The 22794-nt window shown below is 50.6% G+C and overlaps 1 protein-coding gene across 5 annotated transcripts in view; it reads right to left on the bottom strand.

Annotated features, from left to right (window-relative positions):
- IQSEC2 (IQ motif and Sec7 domain ArfGEF 2) overlaps positions 1-22794 on the bottom strand; it is a 942770-nt gene that overhangs the window by 74159 nt on the left and 845817 nt on the right. For all 5 annotated transcript variants that reach the window (XM_086940141.1, XM_086940140.1, XM_086940143.1 and 2 more), the window contains one exon: positions 8051-8176. In XM_086940141.1, the coding sequence (XP_086796267.1) occupies positions 8051-8176 (126 nt within the window). The remainder of the gene's footprint in view (positions 1-8050; positions 8177-22794) is intronic.

Below are 22794 nucleotides of genomic sequence, written 5' to 3'. Positions count from 1 at the left end.
GTGACCACTTCCTTTAGGACTGAAGAGCTCCACAGATGCCCTCGACCGGTGGCTCTTTCCCAGGTAAGAGGCTGAATTCCTGATTTTAATTGAATTGAGGCCAGAAAGAGAAGGCCGCACATTGCTCTTTGTCACCCATGCCTTTTTCGGCAACAGCAAGGAGAAATTATACACTGTCTTTCCAAGGGAAGGAGAAAAGTGGACACTTTCAGAATGCTGAGAGGCAGAGTTTGGGAAATACATTCATCCATTGATGGCCTTTATAGTGGCTGAGGTCCACATGGAGGGGAGGGGGTCAGCTCCACTCATCACTACTCACTCAAAGGCAATACTCTCAGGGTAGATAAAAAATCAGAAGGGGGATGTCAAACTCGCAGTCAAATAAAAACAAATATCACCAGCGTAGGGGACACGCACAAGGCGATACCTCTATAACCTTCACCGACCCTAATACCCAGTCTCTCTGTACCCAAGCATCCGGCTACTGGGGGGGACCACTAGCCAAATGCCATTAGCTCGCTAGCTCTCTGCAATGCCTGTGCAACATCTGAGACATCATGAGAAATAGTATTCTCATTGACTTTTACTGAATGCAGGAGTATTTGAGCAAAGAAAAATGACAGAACATCCCCCCGAAGGCACCCCAAGTGCGAGCTCAACAGAAGCAGGGGTTTCAGCAGAGGCCAGCAGTGCAACCACCGGCCTAACCCATAACCTACTCAACGACAGAAGGACTTTGTGTAGGCCACCCGAAGTTGTGTCAAAATGTAAAACTTACCTGAAGTTGTAGGTGATGTAGTGAGGCACGGGTCCACTCGAGGGAGCCCTGTAGTGACGCGCACGCATACCTCACGGTCAGGAGTATACAGGGGTGCGAGACCGCTTGAGTCTCGTCTGTGACAGTAATAAACGACTGAAGTGTCTATTATGTATCTGCTTGTCCACAGCCAAAAAAGCAATCGAAATTGGCTGTTTTTTCAAACTTCAAAGAAATGTGCTTCTTGATAAACGCCGCAAGCACTCACAGGTGAAAGTGCACAACTCACAAGAGAGCCCTCAGCGACCCTGTTTGGCGTTGGTCACAGGGGGTGGGGGGTGGAAAGAAACAGACACGAGGGCATATGATGTTATTGAAAGTGGGCACCCGTGGTGTTAATTTCAAAACATATAATGAAAGATAAAGTACTGCCGTGCTGCTCCAAAAAACACAAGCGGTTCCAGCTGCAGCAGCACACTTCCTGCTACAGTAAAAGAAACTCAATGAAGAAAATTGTGTTTACAGACTAATTAACACTACAGTGTAACAACTGCAGTAAAAGGGCCAGTAGCCATGGCAGGGCACAAATGAAGACAAGGCGGTACTAACGAAGGACTAACAAGCTGATTACTGAATCAGAAGCCTGCATTTGAAGGACAAAGACAGAAGCCAATGACAAATATGGGCAGAGAGTGGGCGGGACTTCTTTTCCATACTCCAGTACAGCCAGTCTCGCAGAGCAGCGCATGCACGCTAACTCTAGGCTCGAGCTAAAAATACACCACACAATGAGCAAAAAAGAAAATCAATGCTACAAAGGGCGGGAAGAAAGAAATAAACGCTACACAAGGAGAAAAATTAGTTTTACAGAAGAGAGAGAGAAGAAAAATTAGCATTACAGAAGTGGGAAAATAAAATAAAGGAATGTTAAGAAAGAGAATGTGCATGATGTTACAAAAGGTAGAGAAGAAAAACATGGATGTTACTGGAAGAAAAAACAAAGAAATGTGCTACTGGAGGAGAAGACAAAGCATCAGAGGCTGAGAGAAGCAAAAAAAAGTTTAACTGTATAAACCCCACAAAAGAAAATGCAATACAGTCCTTGCAATGGTCATTGTGCAGCCAGCCCCTGTTAAATATTCTTATGCTCTTTGTAATTATATTATATAATTGTTGGTATCCAGTTCATTCAAAGGTCTGTGTTGTAGGCATCGACCACGTCTTGTCTTGAAGGATTGGCTATGACGTATGCGTGTCGCTCTATGGTTAATGGTCAAGGGAGCTTCTGGTTATGTGAGCTGCATCAAAACCCCTTTTCATATTAGTTGCCTTTGTCCCCCCTTTACAGCTGGACCAGGACTCTGGCTCAAACCAGCCTTGAAAGCAGCCACTGGAGGTGGTGGGATTCTGCCTCACTTAGCGATGAGAACTCACCACTGTCCACAGGTCTGATGGAGTTACGGACGCGTCTCTCTCCTGCGGAATCCATGTTGTCGACAGTCGAGCGTTTTATTGTCTGGCTTCCACAGGCTCAAAGTGCATGTGTTCTGGTTAACTCTCAGTGCTGTGAGGGGTATGCTCATGTGCTTTTCACCAGAAGGGTTTCAATTCGTTGTCAGCTTGTAGAGTATTCTTTTTTTATTGATTCCAGTTGTTTTTTGGTGTGTTTTAAGTGGTCTCTTTGATGCGCTATGTGGAAGGGGTCGGTGACACTCAAGTCCTCTTCCCTGTTTGCCTGTCTGTCTCTCTGTCTGTCCCTCGCCTCCTGGCTGGTGGGTCAGCTTAAGGACTGTGTGGCAGTTCTTGTGAAACGATTGCTCGTCCTGAGGCTTGAAGACTCCAGTTTTTAGGTCTGGCTTCAGGAGCGCAATTGTCGGCCAGCGTCATGTGATCAACCTAGAAAGAGCTTTGTGGAATCCTACAAAGAGTGGCCTTGGCTCCGCCCACAGGAGCACGTTTGACTCGGCAGAGGTTGTGTGCATCGCACAGAAAAAACTGCTTCCCCTCCATGCAGCTGTGATTATTTTGTTCATGGACCCAGCTGCCTGAGCCTGAACTTTCAGAGACCCACACGCACACACACATTGCATTGTAATGCTGTGATTGTCTTAGACAACTCGATAGTTTACGGTGTTTTCTGCTCTGGCAGCAGCACAGGTAGGAGGCAGCAGTCACGAGGAATGTATGACAGTCCCAGCACTCTCCCCGTCCACCATTGACTTTAGACTTTACAGGGAGAGACGTACAGGATGCCCAGGGCCACACTATCCTGCATGGATGTATAGCGCTGGCTTGACACTACGATTGTGGCATGACCTTATGTGATCAACAAACAGAGCTTTCAGAGTACTAATGGGAGATGAGCCTAGGCTCTACCCACATGCTGGTTCCCCAAAATTGAGGATTTCATTGGTCTGTATTTGTGGGCTTCCACAAAAAGACTGCTTGTGTTGCACTTTTCGGTCTCTGCCAAAGCTTACACTCGATCCAGCAGGACTGCGTTGGTTTTGGCGTCCGCCACCGATCGTAGCTGTAGACCTGATCTGTTTAATATGAAATATTAAGATAAAGGCGCTCGGCCAGAAGTATCTATTGTGAAAAGCACATGTTAAAGTCAATAGGCACTTTGTTATTACCATATATTAAAGCCTGCAGATAGGTATTCTCTTCCATGGAATCTCACAGATTGCCTTAGTAAGGAACGGTGTTGGTGTTCGTTCCCATATGACAAACTGTGGCTGTGGGTGGCTGGTTTTTGAGAATCCTCTTAGGACCTCTTAGGAGAGGTATTTGTTTGCTTAGCTATCAGTAGTTTTCTACTTTTATGACTGAACGGTTGCTTTGTGGAAAGGCGTACACTCTCAACTGTAGGTCTGAGTTGGTTGTGGTGACAAGCTCCTGCCTGATCGATGCGCCTGGAAACGTGATGTCCGACGCCACTGGTCTGGTCTGCTAATTATGAAACGTTGTGACAAAGACAGTTGGTATGGATTATTGACTGCGAAAAGCATTTGTAAAAACCAGCGAGCCTTCAATACTTGGCTGTCATTACATCGTGTTACAGGCTAAAGACAGATACTTTGTTCCATTTAATCCCACAGAATTCCATAGCAGGCACGGTGTTTGTGTATTTCACCCACTCCAAAATGCCTGAGGGATACTCACTATGGTTATTCTTCTTAGGCCTTTTTGAGAGGAGTTGTATCTTGTTCTGCAAACTGTATTTTTCAACATATTTGCAATTTTATAACTGTATGTATGACGGATGCAACAGACCCTTGAACCGACTGGTAAGGTGTAAAACCAATAGTGAAGGGGAACGGCCTCAGCGGTTCACTGGGAAAAGGCATCCAAATGTCATAGGATTGATCGGTTTGTTATTAAATGTTATGACAAAGCCTTGGCCTGAGATACCTACCATGGAAAACCCATGTTAAAGACAATGTGACTCTACGGACGGGTTTTTTGCACTGAGCTAGAGCCTGCAGACAGGACTTTTGTTACAGGGAACCTCATAGATTACTTTAGTAAGGGTTTGTGGCTGGTCACCCCCTCTGACAAACCAGGGGTATAGAAGATTTGCCTCAAGTGAATTCTTCTTAAGTCCTGCTAGGCCCCAACCTTCTATTACATTTAAGTTACCCGTATGGTAGTCCCAAGGTAGCCCTATGGGCAGGGCGCAGTGTATTTACAAAGGTAGGACCGGTAGAGGGGTATTTTTGTATGTCCTGATAGTAAAATACTGTGTATTTCGTTTTCACTGGTTAAAGGCTATCTTTCCCATAGGTTAACATTGGAGCTGCTTGGTAACACATTACCAAGGTAGCTGGACAGTGGGAGCTGATAGAAAAATGGAGTTTAGTATGCCTAAACTCAGGATATAAAAATACATCTTTTAAGATTTTTATATGATGTGCTTTAAGAAGGTGGGCATTGTCTTGCTTACCCTTCCTGTGTGTCTCTGCCTTTAGGGTATTCCCTGTCTGAATTTAGAGTGACAGGAGCAGGGGATGTGCATTCACATTAGACACACACAAGGGGGTTTGAGGTGTGTCCTGCCTCTCCTGGGTGACTCCTTGCCAGGCTGAATAGACCTGGCTGCATTAAGAGTAGTGGGAGGAGTTTTTGCTTGCACATGAATGGACTGTGGCTGCCGCTCACAAAGCTGTCTCTCCCTCCCGGGGTGAACTTTGCCTGAGCCAGGCTTAACTGGTTTATGTGTGTGCCAGAGGAACTTTGTTTGTACCATCTTTAAAGGAACATGTGGTATAAATATTGGGGCCCTGACACCAGAACTTGACCTGTGGACACTGCTCGTAGAGAACACGGACCCCCATCCCTCTTCCACCTGGAGCCCTGGTCTCACCAATGCCACCAATCCAAGCTGACAACGACGCCGCTGACTGCACCTTGGTTTGGGGGCACCACTCATAGATTACTCGACGCACCACCCTGTCCCAAACCGCGACTCGGCCCACCGATGTTAGCACCATTGATTCCAGATCATCAACCGATGCCACTGCCTGAACCTGGTCTTGGGCACCCTGTACACCGCATTGAACTGTCTCGCACCACAGCCTTGGGTCTACCGATCACATCACTTCAGCAACGACGACGACGCTGCCTGCACATGACCTGTCATCACTGCAATGAGCACCGCTCCGATTCGACCTGCAGCCCTGGTGTAATCGATGCCGCTGGTCGGCCATCATTGAACCGGTGCGTGCACTGCGACCTGAGGGCACCGCATGTCACAACGCTCTGCTTCACACCATAGACCCGACGCCGGTGCTCCTGACTTCAAACTCAAGGAGTTCGACCTGCACTGCATGCGATTTCAAGGACTCGACAACTTCTGCACTGACTCCCGTAGCTGACTCCTGTTGATGCCGCTCCATCGGAGCTCACTGCGAGGTCTGATGCCCTGCATCTACATGGGTCCTGTTTTAGGGGTATCCCCAACACTGTAACTGGCCTGCGACCCTGCGGTCAGGCAGAACTGTTGGATTTGTTTGTTCAAGACTAAGTGATAATCCCGGACAGAGCTATTAACTTCCAGGAACGGGTTTTAAAGTCTATGGGGCATATGTACAGGCCCCTATTGCCACTGCAAGGTCACTTTTACGGACGTTGTGGTGGCGATAGGGGCTGCACCTTATGTACAAGGCAGCGTTAAGCCACTTAACGTGGCTTAACGATGCCTTGTAAATAAAGCTCCCTTTCACGCTATGCTGTGCGTGAAAGTGCGTGCAGTGGGTGTTGTGGTGGGCGTTCCACTGCAAACCCCATTGTATTTGAGGCTGCCCCTTATGTACAAGAAGAGCGTACATAGGAGGCAGCGCCAACATTAAGACCAGGAAAACCCTGGTCTTAAGTTGGCGAAAAGAAGAGAAATGCATTTTTTCTCCTCGTTTTTGCTTTTTCCATGTGTGCTGCCTTGTGCAGCACACATGGAAAAAGCAAAATGCCTTGGTTTGTTTATGTACATAAACAAAACTTTTCTAAAAATGCTACTCCTTCCCCTCTAACATCTGGAGGGAGCCAACGAGAAGCTCTCTAGCCATTATCTAAAAACTTTGCATTCTCCTCCATCTTTGAAATTCATTCTCACCACCAGCAGGTCGCCGGCCTCCATGGCTATCTCTCCCCCTGTTGACCTAACAGTGCAGGGCAAGGAGCAGGAACACTTCCCGTCCTCCTTCACCTTCCATGGTCCTCGCTCCATCTCTCACACCTAGCATGTTATTCCACAAGAAGACATCCCTCCCTGCAGCTTGCTCTCTCGTACCACCATCAGGTCATTAAACATGAAGACTCCCCCTGCCCTGCGGTGCCTGCGAGCTGTGCTCTCTTACCACCATCAGGTCATTGAACAGGAAGACTTCCCTTCTCCCTCCTCCCTGCGGTGCCTGCGACTCCTGCTCTCTTACCACCAGCAGGTCATTGAACAGGAAGACTTCCCTTCTCCCTCCCTCCCCGCGGTGCCTGCGACCCCTGCTCTCTTACCACCAGCAGGTCATTGTAGAGAAGACTTCCCTTCTCCCTCCCTCCCGCGGTGCCTGCGACCCCTGCTCTCTTACCACCAGCAGGTCATTGTAGAGGAAGACTTCCCTTCTCCCTCCCACCCCGCGGTGCCTGCAACCCCTGCTCTCTTACCACCAGCAGGTCATTGTAGAGGAAGACTTCCCTTCTCCCTCCCTCCCCGCGGTGCCTGCGACACCTGCTCTCTTACCACCAGCAGGTCATTGTAGAGGAAGACTTCCCTTCTCCCTCCCACCCCACGGTGCCTGCAACCCCTGCCCTCTTACCACCAGTAGGTCATTGAACAGGAAGACTTCCCTTCTCCCTCCCGCCCGCGGTGCCTGCGACCCCTGCTCTCTTACCAACAGTAGGTCATTGAACAGGAAGACTTCCCTTGTCCCTCCCTCCCCGCAGTGCCTGCAACCCCTGCTCTCTTACCACCAGCAGGTCATTGAACAGAAAGACTTCCCTTCTCTCTCCCTCCCCGGGGTGCCAGGGACCCCTGCTCTCTTACCACCAGCAGGTCATTGAACAGGAATACTTCTCTTCTCCCTCCCTCCCCGTGGTGCCTGCGACCCCTGCTCTCTTACCACCAGCAGGTCATTGAACAGGAAGACTTCCCTTCACCCTCCCTCCCCGCAGTGCCTGCGACCCCTGCTCTCTTACCACCAGCAGGTCAATGAACAGGAAGTCTTCCCTTCACCCTCCCTCCCCGCAGTGCCTGCGACCCCTGCTCTCTTACCACCAGCAGGTCATTGAACAGGAAGACTTCCCTTCACCCTCCCTCCCCGCAGTGCCTGCGACCCCTGCTCTCTTACCAACAGCAGGTCATTGAACAGGAAGTCTTCCCTTCACCCTCCCTCCCCGCAGTGCCTGCGACCCCTGCTCTCTTACCACCAGCAGGTCATTGAACAGGAATACTTCTCTTCTCCCTCCCTCCCCGGGGTGCCTGTGACTCATGCGCTCTTACCACCAGCAGTTCATTGAACAGGAAGACTTCCCTTCTCCCTCACGCCCGCGGTGCCTGCGACCCCTGCTCTCTTACCACCAGCAGGTCATTGAACAGGAAGACTTCTCTTCTCCCTCCCTCCCCGTGGTGCCTGCGACTCCTGATCTCTTACCACCAGCAGGTCATTGAACAGGAAGACTTCCCTTCACCCTCCCTCCCCGCGGTGCCTGCGACCCCTGCTCTCTTACCACCAGCAGGTCATTGAAAAGAAAGACTTCCCTTCTCCCTCCCGCCCGCGGTGCCTGCGACCCCTGCTCTCTTACCACCAGCAGGTCATTGAACAGGAAGACTTCTCTCTGATGCAGCCCAAGCCTCTGAGGTCGGTTTGGATCTGGAACTTCGTAAAGCTGACAACAACACACCAAGCGCCGGTGCGGCAAAGAAAGGACCTGAAATGCAAGAAGAGCTGCTTCAGTACAAGAAAAGGTGCAGGAGCAGGCAGAGGATATTGAGCTGTGATGCTTCTACTGAAGGTATGTGCTTGTGAGCTGGGAGACAGCATGGAAGAGAAGAAACGGATTAAAAATAAGTTGACAGACAAAATGTACGGTAGAATGAAAAAGAGAAAGACTCAAGAAAGGACTGTGAAGCTAGAGAATAAAGACAAACCAGATGGAAGTGACAGAAAAGGCAGGGGAGAGGCACAAATGTATAAAGCAGGTGGACAAGAAGTAAGAGAATGGAAACAAAATCAAAATGAAAAACAAAAGAAGAGAGGAGAGGAGAGGAGAGGAGCAGGAAGGGAAACATAGGAGCAGGAAGGGAAAGAGAGGAGAAAGGAAAGAATAGAGGAGATTTAAGGGAATTAAGTGATGAGAACAAAGCAGGGGAGAGAAGGCCAAGAAAGGAGGGCAAGAGAAGAAGAGACAGAGGAGAGGAATAGCAAAAGATAAACAGAAGCACAATACAAGAAAAGAGGACAGAAAGAGAGAGAGTAGAGAAAGGAAAGAAGGTAGAGAAGAGAGGCACATGAAAAAGTGAAAAAACGAGCAAGGGTGGAGGCCAGCGGACAGGAAAGGGGCGAAGAGAGGCGCAAGAATGGGAGATAGGAGGGATAGAAATAGAAAGAGCTGAAGTAAAAAGTAGAGAAGAGGTTGCAAACGTTAACATCAGGCAGAGGGGCAGAAACAGAGAGATGAAAGAAGCATAAAGGGGAAAGAAAAGCTCAAGGGTAAAAATTTGATTAAAGAAGAGTAGGAGGATTCAGAAAGGTTTTAAAGAGCAACAGGAGGCCAATGAAGAAACAGAAGGACAAGAGGAGAGAGTATACAGGAATGAGGACCAAAAAGGGAAAGAAGTGAGGATATAAAAAGAGAGGCGCATAGAAGCCAACAAGTGTGGGAAGGAGGCTGTATAAAGGGAGAACTGATTTTGGACAGGATAAACCTACATTTACCCCATTCACATAGATGTCAACAGTCCTGGCATCTATCTGGGTCCTCCTGTCTCTTCAACGTGTTTCTCTCAAGTTTCCTTTTGCAAAACGGGGTCTAACCATATCAAAAATATTTATTCATGTATTTATTTATTCCAGAACTTTGTGAAATGGAGCACGTGGCATGACAGATACTACATAGCACCAGTCATTAGATGTTAGTGCAGAGAAAAGGTTAACACAGAGCCTGATGGATGAAGCAACCATCACCAGACTGACCCTCATTCAGGGCCACGTCACCAGACCCTCGACTACGGCAACACCCTCTATGCCGGCATCTCCACAGAAGACCCCAGACCATACAGAACACTGCAGCCAGACTCATCCTGGACCTCCCCTAACAAACTCACATCAACCCGCACCTGCGAGACCGCCACTGGCTCCCCGTCCAGAAGAGTTGCCAGTTCAAGAACCTCACGCACACCTACATCCCCTCTACGGCCTAGGACCTGCTTACATCCACCATCGACTGAACTGTGACCAATCCGCAAGACATCTGCGCTCCTCTTCACTCGCCCTTGTGCACACACCTTGCATCCATCCCAGCAGAGGCCACTCCTTCTCCTACATCGCTGCTAAGACCTGGAACGACCTTCCAGCCCGGTACAGCCTCCTCACTGGCAGACGTCAGAAAAAGACTCCCGACCTGGCTCTTCGACAGAGACACAACAGCCAGATCCCCCGAGGAGTGACACTGCTGCGTTCGACAAATTGATTGATTGACTGCAGATTGAAGGCCCATGTCTGTTGTTCTTTTGTCACAACCCATTTCCAATCACTAACTTCTCAAGAACAATACATTTTGAAAAATAAACATCGACAGTGCTTGAGAAAAATGGTACCTCAAGATTTTCATTATAATTAAATGTATTCGCCTAACCAAAGTACTCAGAAATGATAGCACTGCTCGTCTGACTTCCCAATGGATTGCTTGTGAACCAATCCATACCTAAAGATGATCTATCACAGTAAACTGCAACCTCAGGGTATCCCACCCTCCTCATCTGGGCCCCTTTATCAGACCCTCCTCTGTCAGCAGGGCGGGGGGCATAAAAAAACTTTGCAAGATTCCTCTCGTCTTCCAAAAATGGCTGCAGAGCTAGGTCATTCTCATTCAGTGTCCGTTGGCCTTGGTTGTGCAGCTCCTCCTCATCCAAAGGTATGTTTTCATCTGGGTCCTTATCCCGTCACAAACACATGATCTTGCACCGCTGCTGTCCCTACACAAAACGGACACTCTCTCGCTTGATACGAAAGGTACATAAAGTCTTCATCTCCACCGTCCACTCAAGATCTCCATTAATTCTAGGAATCAGAACAATATTCCAATGGAAGTGGCCCAATACCTTCTGCATATTTAATACTAATCTCTCTAACGGCTCTTTACCATCGAGTTTTTATGCCATTATTTGAAATAAAACGTTAACATCGATCTCCAAGTGCAGAGATGGCATGGGGCTTGGCCAGGACCAACTAGATGATGGCCGCAGGCTGTGACTCGCCTACGCGTCCCTGCCTGGGTGACATATCGGTGGATGGAGAGGACATCTGCAGAATCTGTGATCTGGCATAGAAGGGGGAGAGTCTATGTGCCGGGAGCCACAACTGTTGAGCCCTGTTTCCATAGAGGGGAGAGCTGCGACCCACAAAGAAGCCCTCCCCACATCTTACAGTGTGGCACCGAAGGAAGACCGCTCTGCTTGAGGACAGTGGTGGTGGCACGTGCACACAAGTGGTAAAAGCACACGGAGTGAACCGACACTGATGAAGTGGGCTGCACATGGAACAGCCAGCGGTGTAGACTATCAGATGCTAAGAGACCACAAATGTAGCGAGTGCAGACCTTAAAAGTACAAACGACCCCCCCGAACCACAAGACATTGAGACTCTGGCCAAAGGCCCAAAGATCCCAGCTTCCATCATTTACAGCAGCTCCCTCCCCTCTTACATCTGGAGGGGAGACCATCCTTAGGGCGGGAGCATGAGAGGCATCTGCACCTTAACAGAGGTAGCTCTGATTCAACTTCAGTGAGGACAGACGCCTCTCCATTCACTGTCACCCCTACAAGGACAAGCAAAACAGGCAAAGCTGGGCTCATGAAAGCGGATCTCAGGTCTTGTCCACTGACTCGCAAAGTTCGAAGTCAAAAGAAGCTTGACTAAACCGATGCCCTCAATCCAACAAGATCACGATGGTGTTCCACAGGACGTAAACATCAGGAAGCTTGAATCTAATATCCCGTTAGATGTTGTTGACGCCTCAGTAGAAGATTCACAGCTGAGATGCATGAAGGCCTTTTCTACTCACAGTGCAGGGTTCTTCTCTGAGAAGCTGGCGTTACTGCGAGAATCCAAGACAAACTCACCCCTGTAGTCTGGAAGATGTCAGCTGATTGTTCTGGAAGACTTGCTACAACCCACTTCGGCTGAAAGAAAGCTCCTCCAACTGCTTCAAGATGTTTTGAACAAGAATGGCCTAAGTTAAGATGGGGTTTCCCATGTAAAGTAAACTTTCAAGTACAAGGCACGACTCACCAAGTGCTTACCATTCACAAACAACGAGGCAGGAACCAGAGAGAGAAGACTGAAGTTTAAAGATAGCAATTGAGCGACAGTCCCGGGCAGGGATCCCGGCAGAAGATTGTCCTAATTCACAGGACACGCTCCTGGAAGTTGAAACCCTGAGAGGACTGACTTGAGGCTTACCTTTTATATATGAATATGTTTTTCTCTATGGCTTAGCAACTTGTTTCTAGCAAGTTTTATGTTGGTGATGAGGGAGGGGAGAGTGGGGTACCAAGCAATGGGCCGAAGGCAATGGTAGATCTTGGGGAGAGAATGTAGCCTAACGGCTAGGGCGTTCGATCTCGAAGCTGGGGAACCGGGTTCGAGTCTCGTCAGGGACGCTCAACATCCTGTGATTCTGGGCAAATCACTTAATCTCCCCGTGCATAGCAAAAATGGATGTGTCCTTATGTAATGGAACTGGTGATATGTAAAGGGCTCTGATACCTCCGGGTCTAGTTAGCGCTAAATAAAACTCCACGAAAAAAAAAATCTCATGAGCAGGACTTGAGCTGGAGGGTCCTTTGCTATCCACGTTGACATTCAGCATGATACTGAACACGTTCTTCGATGGACAAATAAGGTCCTTTGAGGACTGTAAACAAGCCTACTTTCTGAAGGAAGTGGGTAGATACCACTATGAACAAGTGCAGCAGTGAGTGATGCAACCTGAAAACAGAGGAGTTCCTCGGGCAGCGGACTCCGGGTGTTAAACATCTTACGACACAGGGTACAAACCTTTGGATGGCCAATCTCTGACACGTTCTCGGAGCACCACTGACACAAGCGAAGTGGACGTATCAACTTAGATGGGAACGGGCACTAGATGGGGAAGTGACTGTTGATGACGGGGAAATGCAGAGGAAGGAAAAGCCGTAAAACCAGCCCTTCGGTCTAACATGGGGACTCCTCCTTGAAAGGTTTGATGGGATGTACGTTACCACCTAGTAGATCACACGTCCTGTTTTTGGGGACACTGGATAGATGTTTGAGGGGATGCGGGAAGGAAGGCACGCTTTTCCATGTATGGTTACTACAGGCAAAGAATCTAGATATGGCCCAAGTCTGGAGACAGAGCGTCAGCTAGCAGAGTTGCAACTCCTGGCAATGAGTCTATGCTGGACTGGTGACTCGATGTACAACTGTATGAAATACTTGCTCAGTGGGGAAGGGATTTAGGTCACTTTGCTGGCCAAGGCTGGAAGCCAGAGTCAAGGTGCTGCATTTAAAAAAAATATATATTTCAAACACTTCTTGAGTCACAGAGAAGTGTAACTTCTTTTTGTGGTCCAAGTGTCCTGAGCTCTGGACCAAGGCGTGTCAGGCATTGTTTAACCGGTTATGCTTGTTTTGTTGTTTTTATGTAAGACGAGAAAATGACTTCCCTTTGGTAACAATATTTCTGATGGATACGTCATCGTCAACAGATTCTTCAGCTTATGAATATCCTCCAGGCCCCAGACTGGATGCAGGCACTCGTCCCAGACGGCAGTGTGGGCTCTGCCATGGTTACATTCACCCTTTATGTGACATCCAAGTATAGAAGTCATCAACGAGTGCACCCCCAATGGAGGCATGAGGAGACAAAACGAGAAACATCAACCACGGTACAGCACACAAAGCTTGTATATCCAAGGATCTTATTCATCACACAGGAGAAGAAAAAGGGCGCTAAGAAATCTACAAGAAGATATTGTATGCACCAAAAGTATTGCTGCCGAAGGGAAGTCATTTTTGATTCACGTGGATACATAATGCCAAATATCTTTCACCTTAAGAATGCGTCTCAAAGCAATGCCCTCTAGGAGGTGGGATTGAGTAGTAGAATAACCAGTCATGCAATCAAAACCTGGCAAAGTATACGTCAATGCAACCTTCACTTCCACGGACCAAATGCTTTCTCAGTCTAATCTTGCCACTTTTGCTTCTATTTTAAGCGTGGTTGAATCCTCTCAAGCAAGGACTGACTGTACCTCTCGCCAGGGCTGGGTTGCCAGGAAAGATGACTCTGAAGCCCCATGTGAAGTGTATCTTCTGCCTCTTCAAACCAGGCCATAAACCGAAGGACTGTGAAATCTCTGACACCATCAGCAACAAATCATAAAAGACAGAGAGCAGGCGGCTGCGTTTTCAAAATGCTGATCTCATTGGAGAAAAGCGCCCTAAAGACAATGAAGCACAAGCTCTGGGCATCTACATCAAGGTACCAACCCTCTGAGGCAGCTTTCAGATCTTGTGAACACCTATAGAGACCCTACGCCCCTCTGCGAATGGACAGACCTCTGCTATATTTAGAGCGGCATCTACCTCCCAATCCTCACCATCAAAGACGAGACCTGACAAAACACCCAGTTGTGCCTCCGCCAGCTTAGACGGTGCCACACACGTTGTCATCTGTGAGATTCCACACAAGGGCACATCTCTCACGCCAGTGTCACCACTGATGAAGACCTCGTCTTTGACGAGTGAGTCTATATCACAATACCCTACGGTGAAGGCCAAGACATCAAAAACGTCTCTTCTGTCGACACCTCCAGCACCGCAGACAAAGACCCCACTCATGACGGAATCGACACCCGCTGCAGAAGTAACACTCTCCGTCTGCAGCATGTGCTGGTGAGGGTCACCTGCTCTGCACAGACTGAAAGGCAGCGCCCTTCCCCCAAAGCAATGTCTTAGGATCAATTGAATAAGATGTTTGAAACACAATTTAAAGGGCAGTTTGCTCAACCTGTGCCTCGTGGACTTTGCAGGGTCCATGGAGCACACAAGGGCGGTTAGACCCCTAAGGTGTACCAGGCCAGTGTTTGCATAAATGTCGACAATTAAGACAAGGGTATGTTGTCCACTGCTTTTGGCCATGTAGTCTGTAGTATGAACTTCCTCCTGGTGCACTGTGGGAGGGAATAGGAATCATCACAAAAACTGAAACCGTGCAATGTCCGCTCCCAACACTAGGGGGCGTGATGAACAACAGCTGCACTTGCTGCCAATGGACAATGCTACTTGCCTTGTAGGCATCTGCTTGTGGTGTGCGGTCTCTGGCTTTCAGGCCACTGAAGGCAACAAAGGAAAGTGATCGAAGGAAGGCCAGACGGGCCAGGAAAGCCAATGCTAGGGCAGTGTCCAAACCACGTCCAACGAAAGGGGAGGAGTTTACCAGCTTCCAGCCCTCACTTCTCCGCCGGTCATAATCTGCCACGACTGAGTGTCCGGCACCATCAATGGCTCAGTGACCAGGACCATCAATGCCTCAGTGTCCAGTACCATCAATGCCTCACTGTCCAGGACCATCAATGCCTCAGTGACCAGGACCATCAATGGCTCAGTGACCAGGACCATCAATGCCTCAGTGTCCAGCACCATCAATGGCTCAGTGTCCAGCACCATCAATGGCTCAGTGACCAGGACCATCAATGCCTCAGTGTCCAGCACCATCAATGCCTCAGTGTCCAGCACCATCAATGCCTCAGTGTCCAGCACCATCAGTCCAGCACCATCAATGCCTCAGTGTCCAGCACCATCAATGCCTCAGTGTCCAGGACCATCAATGCCTCAGTGTCCAGGACCATCAATGCCTCAGTGTCCAGAGCCATCAATGCCTCAGTGTCCAGCAGCATCAGCGCCTCAGTGACCAGCACCACCAATGCCTCAGCACCATCAATGCCTCAGTGTCCAGCACCATCAATGGCTCAGTGACCGGCAGCATCAATGCCTTAGTGTCCAGCACCATCAATGCCTCAGTGTCCAGCACCATCAATGCCTCAGTGTCCAGGACCATCAATGCCTCAGTATCCAGCACCATCAGCGCCTCAGTGTCCAGCTCCTTCAATGCCTCAGTGTCCAGGACCATCAATGCCTCAGTGTCCAGGACCATCAATGCCTCAGTATCCAGCACCATCAATGCCTCAGTGACCGGCAGCATCAATGCCTCAGTGACAGGCAGCATCAATGCCTCAGTGACCGGTAGCATCAATGCCTTAGTGTCTAGCACCATCAATGCCTCAGTGACCGACAGCGTCAATGCCTCAGTGACCGACAGCGTCAATGCCTCAGTGTCCAGCGCCATCAATGCCTCAGTGTCCAGCAGCATCAATGCCTCAGTGTCCAGCGCCATCAATGCCTCAGTGTCCAGCACCATCAATGCCTCAGTGTCCAGCACCATCAATGCCTCAGTGTCCAGCAGCATCAATGCCTCCTCGGTGTCCAGCACCATCAATTTATTTATTTATTTGAGTATTATGTAAAGCGCGCAGCGGCCCCAATGGGGCGTCCCGGCGCTGAGAACTCTGAAAGATGAGGCCAGAGGGTCCGATATCCAGATTTAAGAAGAGAATAGATATGTTTTCAGGGATTTACGGAAGACTGATTCTGTTTGACTGGTGGGGGTATTAGCCACACACACACTCTGATGCTGGGCACTGCTGGGCACTGGTGGGGGTCTTAGCCACACACACACTCTGATGCTGGGCACTGCTGGGCACTGGTGTGGGTCTTAGCCACACACACACTCTGATGCTGGCCAATGCCTCAGTGTACAGCACCATCAATGCCTCAGTGTCCAGGACCATCAATGCCTCAGTGACCGGCACCATCAGCGCCTCAGTGTCCAGGACCATCAATGCCTCAGTGTCCAGGACCATCAATGCCTCAGTGACCGGCACCATCAGCGCCTCTGTGTCCAGGACCATCAATGCCTCAGTGTCCAGGACCATCAATGCCTCAGTGACCGGCACCATCAGCGCCTCAGTGTCCAGGACCATCAATGCCTCAGTGTCCAGCAGCATCAATGTCACAGTGACCGGCAGCATCAATGCCTCAGTGACCGGCACCATCAATGCCTCAGTGTCCAGCAGCATCAATGCCTCAGTGTCCAGCACCATCAATGCCTCAGTGTCCAGCACCATCAATGCCTCAGTGTCCAGCACCATCAATGCCTCAGTGTCCAGCACCATCAATGCCTCAGTGCCCAGCAGCATCAATGCCTCAGTGTCCAGCGCCATCAATGCCTCAGTGCCCAGCACCATCAATGCTTCAGTGTCCAGCGCCATCAATGCCTCAGTGTCCAGCAGCATCAATGCCTCAGTGTCCAGCAGCATCAATGCCTCAGTGTCCAGCACCATCAATGCCTCAGTGACCGACAGCGTCAATGCCTCAGTGACCGACAGCGTCAATGCCTCAGTGTCCAGCACCATCAATGCCTCAGTGTCCAGCAGCATCAATGCCTCAGTGTCCAGCGCCATCAATGCCTCAGTGTCCAGCGCCATCAATGCCTCAGTGTCCAGCACCATCAATGCCTCAGTGTCCAGCACCATCAATGCCTCAGTGTCCAGCAGCATCAATGCCTCAGTGTCCAGCACCATCAATGCCTCAGTGACCGACAGCGTCAATGCCTCAGTGTCCAGCACCATCAATGCCTCAGTGTCCAGGACCATCAATGCCTCAGTGTCCATCAGCATCAATGCCTCAGTGACCAGCGCCATCAATGCCTCAGTGTCCAGGACCATTAATACCTCAGTGTCCGGCACCATCAATGCCTCAGTGTCCAGCGTCATTAATGCCTCAGTGTCCAGGACCATCAATGCCTCAGTGTCCAGGACCATCAATGCCTCAGTGTCCAGCACCATCAATGCCTCAGTGACCAGCGCCATCAATGCCTCAGTGACCAGCGCCATCAATGCCTCAGTGTCCAGGACCATCAATGCCTCAGTGTCCAGCCGCATCAATGCCTCAGTGTCCAGCACCATCAATGCCTCACTGTCCAGGACCATCAATGCCTCAGTAACCAGTACCATCAATGCCTCAGTGTCCAGCACCATCAATGCCTCAGTAAACAGTACCATCAATGCCTCAGTGTCCAGTACCATCAATGCCTCAGTGTCCAGTACCATCAATGCCTCACTGTCCAGGACCATCAATGCCTCAGTGTCCAGGATCATCAAGGCCTCAGTGTCCAGGACCATCAATGCCTCAGTGTCCAGCACCATCAATGCCTCAGTGTCCAGCACCATCATTGCCTCAGTGTCCAGTACCATCATTGCCTCAGTGTCCAGAACCATCACTGCCCCAGTATCCAGCACCATCAATGCATCAGTGACCAGCACCATCAGCATCTCAGTGTCCAGGACCATCAATGCCTCAGTGTCAAGCACCATCAATGCCTCAGTGTCCAGGACCATCAATGCCTCAGTGTCCAGCAGCATCAATGCCTCAGTGTCCAGCGCCATCAATGCCTCAGTGCCCAGCACCATCAATGCTTCAGTGTCCAGCGCCATCAATGCCTCAGTGTCCAGCAGCATCAATGCCTCAGTGTCCAGCAGCATCAATGCCTCAGTGTCCAGCACCATCAATGCCTCAGTGACCGACAGCGTCAATGCCTCAGTGACCGACAGCGTCAATGCCTCAGTGTCCAGCGCCATCAATGCCTCAGTGTCCAGCAGCATCAATGCCTCAGTGTCCAGCGCCATCAATGCCTTAGTGTCCAGCACCATCAATGCCTCAGTGTCCAGCAGCATCAATGCCTCCTCGGTGTCCAGCACCATCAATTTATTTATTTATTTGAGTATTATGTAAAGCGCGCAGCGGCCCCAATGGGGCGTCCCGGCGCTGAGAAGTCTGAAAGATGAGGCCAGAGGGTCCGATACCCAGATTTAAGAAGAGAATAGATATGTTTTCAGGGATTTACGGAAGACTGATTCTGTTTGACTGGTGGGGGTATTAGCCACACACACACTCTGATGCTGGGCACTGCTGGGCACTGGTGGGGGTCTTAGCCACACACACACTCTGATGCTGGGCACTGCTGGGCACTGGTGTGGGTCTTAGCCACACACACACTCTGATGCTGGCCAATGCCTCAGTGTACAGCACCATCAATGCCTCAGTGTCCAGGACCATCAATGCCTCAGTGACCGGCACCATCAGCGCCTCAGTGTCCAGGACCATCAATGCCTCAGTGTCCAGGACCATCAATGCCTCAGTGACTGGCACCATCAGCGCCTCTGTGTCCAGGACCATCAATGCCTCAGTGTCCAGGACCATCAATGCCTCAGTGACCGGCACCATCAGCGCCTCAGTGTCCAGCACCATCAATGCCTCAGTGTCCAGCAGCATCAATGCCACAGTGACCGGCAGCATCAATGCCTCAGTGACTGGCACCATCAATGCCTCAGTGTCCAGCAGCATCAATGCCTCAGTGTCCAGCACCATCAATGCATCAGTGTCCAGCACCATCAATGCCTCAGTGTCCAGCACCATCAATGCCTCAGTGTCCAGCACCATCAATGCCTCAGTGCCCAGCAGCATCAATGCCTCAGTGTCCAGCGCCATCAATGCCTCAGTGCCCAGCACCATCAATGCTTCAGTGTCCAGCGCCATCAATGCCTCAGTGTCCAGCAGCATCAATGCCTCAGTGTCCAGCAGCATCAATGCCTCAGTGTCCAGCACCATCAATGCCTCAGTGACCGACAGCGTCAATGCCTCAGTGACCGACAGCGTCAATGCCTCAGTGTCCAGCGCCATCAATGCCTCAGTGTCCAGCAGCATCAATGCCTCAGTGTCCAGCGCCATCAATGCCTCAGTGTCCAGCACCATCAATGCCTCAGTGTCCAGCACCATCAATGCCTCAGTGTCCAGCACCATCAATGCCTCAGTGTCCAGCAGCATCAATGCCTCAGTGTCCAGCACCATCAATGCCTCAGTGACCGACAGCGTCAATGCCTCAGTGTCCAGCACCATCAATGCCTCAGTGTCCAGGACCATCAATGCCTCAGTGTCCAGCAGCATCAATGCCTCAGTGACCAGCGCCATCAATGCCTCAGTGTCCAGGACCATCAATACCTCAGTGTCCGGCACCATCAATGCCTCAGTGTCCAGCGTCATTAATGCCTCAGTGTCCAGGACCATCAATGCCTCAGTGTCCAGGCCCATCAATGCCTCAGTGTCCAGCACCATCAATGCCTCAGTGACCAGCGCCATCAATGCCTCAGTGACCAGCGCCATCAATGCCTCAGTGTCCAGGACCATCAATGCCTCAGTGTCCAGCCGCATCAATGCCTCAGTGTCCAGCACCATCAATGCCTCACTGTCCAGGACCATCAATGCCTCAGTAACCAGTACCATCAATGCCTCAGTAACCAGTACCATCAATGCCTCAGTGTCCAGCACCATCAATGCCTCAGTAAACAGTACCATCAATGCCTCAGTGTCCAGTACCATCAATGCCTCACTGTCCAGGACCATCAATGCCTCAGTGTCCAGGATCATCAAGGCCTCAGTGTCCAGGACCATCAATGCCTCAGTGTCCAGCACCATCAATGCCTCAGTGTCCAGCACCATCATTGCCTCAGTGTCCAGCACCATCATTGCCTCAGTGTCCAGAACCATCACTGCCCCAGTGTCCAGCACCATCAATGCATCAGTGACCAGCACCATCAGCATCTCAGTGTCCAGGACCATCAATGCCTCAGTGTCAAGCACCATCAATGCCACAGTGACCGGCAGCATCACTGCCTCAGTGACCGGCAGCATCAATGCCTCAGTGTCCAGAACCATCAATGCTTCAGTGACCCGCACCATCAATGCCTCAGTGTCCAGGACCATCAATGCCTCAGTGTCCAGCAGCATCAATGCCTCAGTGTCCAGCGCCATCAATGCCTCAGTGCCCAGCACCATCAATGCTTTCAGTGTCCAGCGCCATCAATGCCTCAGTGTCCAGCAGCATCAATGCCTCAGTGTCCAGCACCATCAATGCCTCAGTGACCGGCACCATCAATGCCTCAGTGACTGGCACCATCAATGCCTCAGTGACCGACAGCGTCAATGCCTCAGTGACCGACAGCGTCAATGCCTCAGTGTCCAGCGCCATCAATGCCTCAGTGTCCAGCAGCATCAATGCCTCAGTGTCCAGCGCCATCAATGCCTCAGTGACCAGCACCATCAATGCCTCAGTGACTGGCAGCATCAATGCCTCAGTGACCGGCACCATCAGCGCCTCATTGTCCAGGACCATCAATGCCTCAGTGTCCAGGACCATCAATGCTTCAGTGACTGGCAGCATCAATGCCTCAGTGAGCGGCACCATCAATGCCTCAGTGTCCAGCGCCATTAATGCCTCAGTGTCCAGGACCATAAATGCCTCAGTGTCCAGGACCATCAATGACTCAGTGTCCAGCACCATCAATGCCTCAGTAAACAGTACCATCAATGCCTCAGTGTCCAGGACCATCAATGCCTCACTGTCCAGGACCATCAATGCCTCAGTGTCCAGGATCATCAAGGCCTCAGTGTCCAGTACCATCAATGCCTCACTGTCCAGGACCATCAATGCCTCAGTGACCAGGACCATCAATGGCTCAGTGACCAGGACCATCAATGCCTCAGTGTCCAGCACCATCAATGGCTCAGTGTCCAGCACCATCAATGGCTCAGTGACCAGGACCATCAATGCCTCAGTGTCCAGCACCATCAATGCCTCAGTGTCCAGCACCATCAATGCCTCAGTGTCCAGCACCATCAGTCCAGCACCATCAATGCCTCAGTGTCCAGCACCATCAATGCCTCAGTGTCCAGGACCATCAATGCCTCAGTGTCCAGGACCATCAATGCCTCAGTGTCCAGAGCCATCAATGCCTCAGTGTCCAGCAGCATCAGCGCCTCAGTGACCAGCACCACCAATGCCTCAGCACCATCAATGCCTCAGTGTCCAGCACCATCAATGGCTCAGTGACCGGCAGCATCAATGCCTTAGTGTCCAGCACCATCAATGCCTCAGTGTCCAGCACCATCAATGCCTCAGTGTCCAGGACCATCAATGCCTCAGTATCCAGCACCATCAGCGCCTCAGTGTCCAGCTCCTTCAATGCCTCAGTGTCCAGGACCATCAATGCCTCAGTGTCCAGGACCATCAATGCCTCAGTATCCAGCACCATCAATGCCTCAGTGACCGGCAGCATCAATGCCTCAGTGACAGGCAGCATCAATGCCTCAGTGACCGGTAGCATCAATGCCTTAGTGTCTAGCACCATCAATGCCTCAGTGACCGACAGCGTCAATGCCTCAGTGACCGACAGCGTCAATGCCTCAGTGTCCAGCGCCATCAATGCCTCAGTGTCCAGCAGCATCAATGCCTCAGTGTCCAGCGCCATCAATGCCTCAGTGTCCAGCACCATCAATGCCTCAGTGTCCAGCACCATCAATGCCTCAGTGTCCAGCAGCATCAATGCCTCCTCGGTGTCCAGCACCATCTATTTATTTATTTATTTGAGTATTATGTAAAGCGCGCAGCGGCCCCAATGGGGCGTCCCGGCGCTGAGAACTCTGAAAGATGAGGCCAGAGGGTCCGATATCCAGATTTAAGAAGAGAATAGATATGTTTTCAGGGATTTACGGAAGACTGATTCTGTTTGACTGGTGGGGGTATTAGCCACACACACACTCTGATGCTGGGCACTGCTGGGCACTGGTGGGGGTCTTAGCCACACACACACTCTGATGCTGGGCACTGCTGGGCACTGGTGTGGGTCTTAGCCACACACACACTCTGATGCTGGCCAATGCCTCAGTGTACAGCACCATCAATGCCTCAGTGTCCAGGACCATCAATGCCTCAGTGACCGGCACCATCAGCGCCTCAGTGTCCAGGACCATCAATGCCTCAGTGTCCAGGACCATCAATGCCTCAGTGACCGGCACCATCAGCGCCTCTGTGTCCAGGACCATCAATGCCTCAGTGTCCAGGACCATCAATGCCTCAGTGACCGGCACCATCAGCGCCTCAGTGTCCAGGACCATCAATGCCTCAGTGTCCAGCAGCATCAATGTCACAGTGACCGGCAGCATCAATGCCTCAGTGACCGGCACCATCAATGCCTCAGTGTCCAGCAGCATCAATGCCTCAGTGTCCAGCACCATCAATGCCTCAGTGTCCAGCACCATCAATGCCTCAGTGTCCAGCACCATCAATGCCTCAGTGTCCAGCACCATCAATGCCTCAGTGCCCAGCAGCAT

The sequence above is a fragment of the Lissotriton vulgaris genome, chromosome 10 (genome assembly GCF_964263255.1).
Source record: "Lissotriton vulgaris chromosome 10, aLisVul1.2, whole genome shotgun sequence".
In the NCBI taxonomy this organism is placed as follows: domain Eukaryota; kingdom Metazoa; phylum Chordata; class Amphibia; order Caudata; family Salamandridae; genus Lissotriton; species Lissotriton vulgaris.
This window is presented reverse-complemented; position numbering and strand designations above follow the sequence as displayed.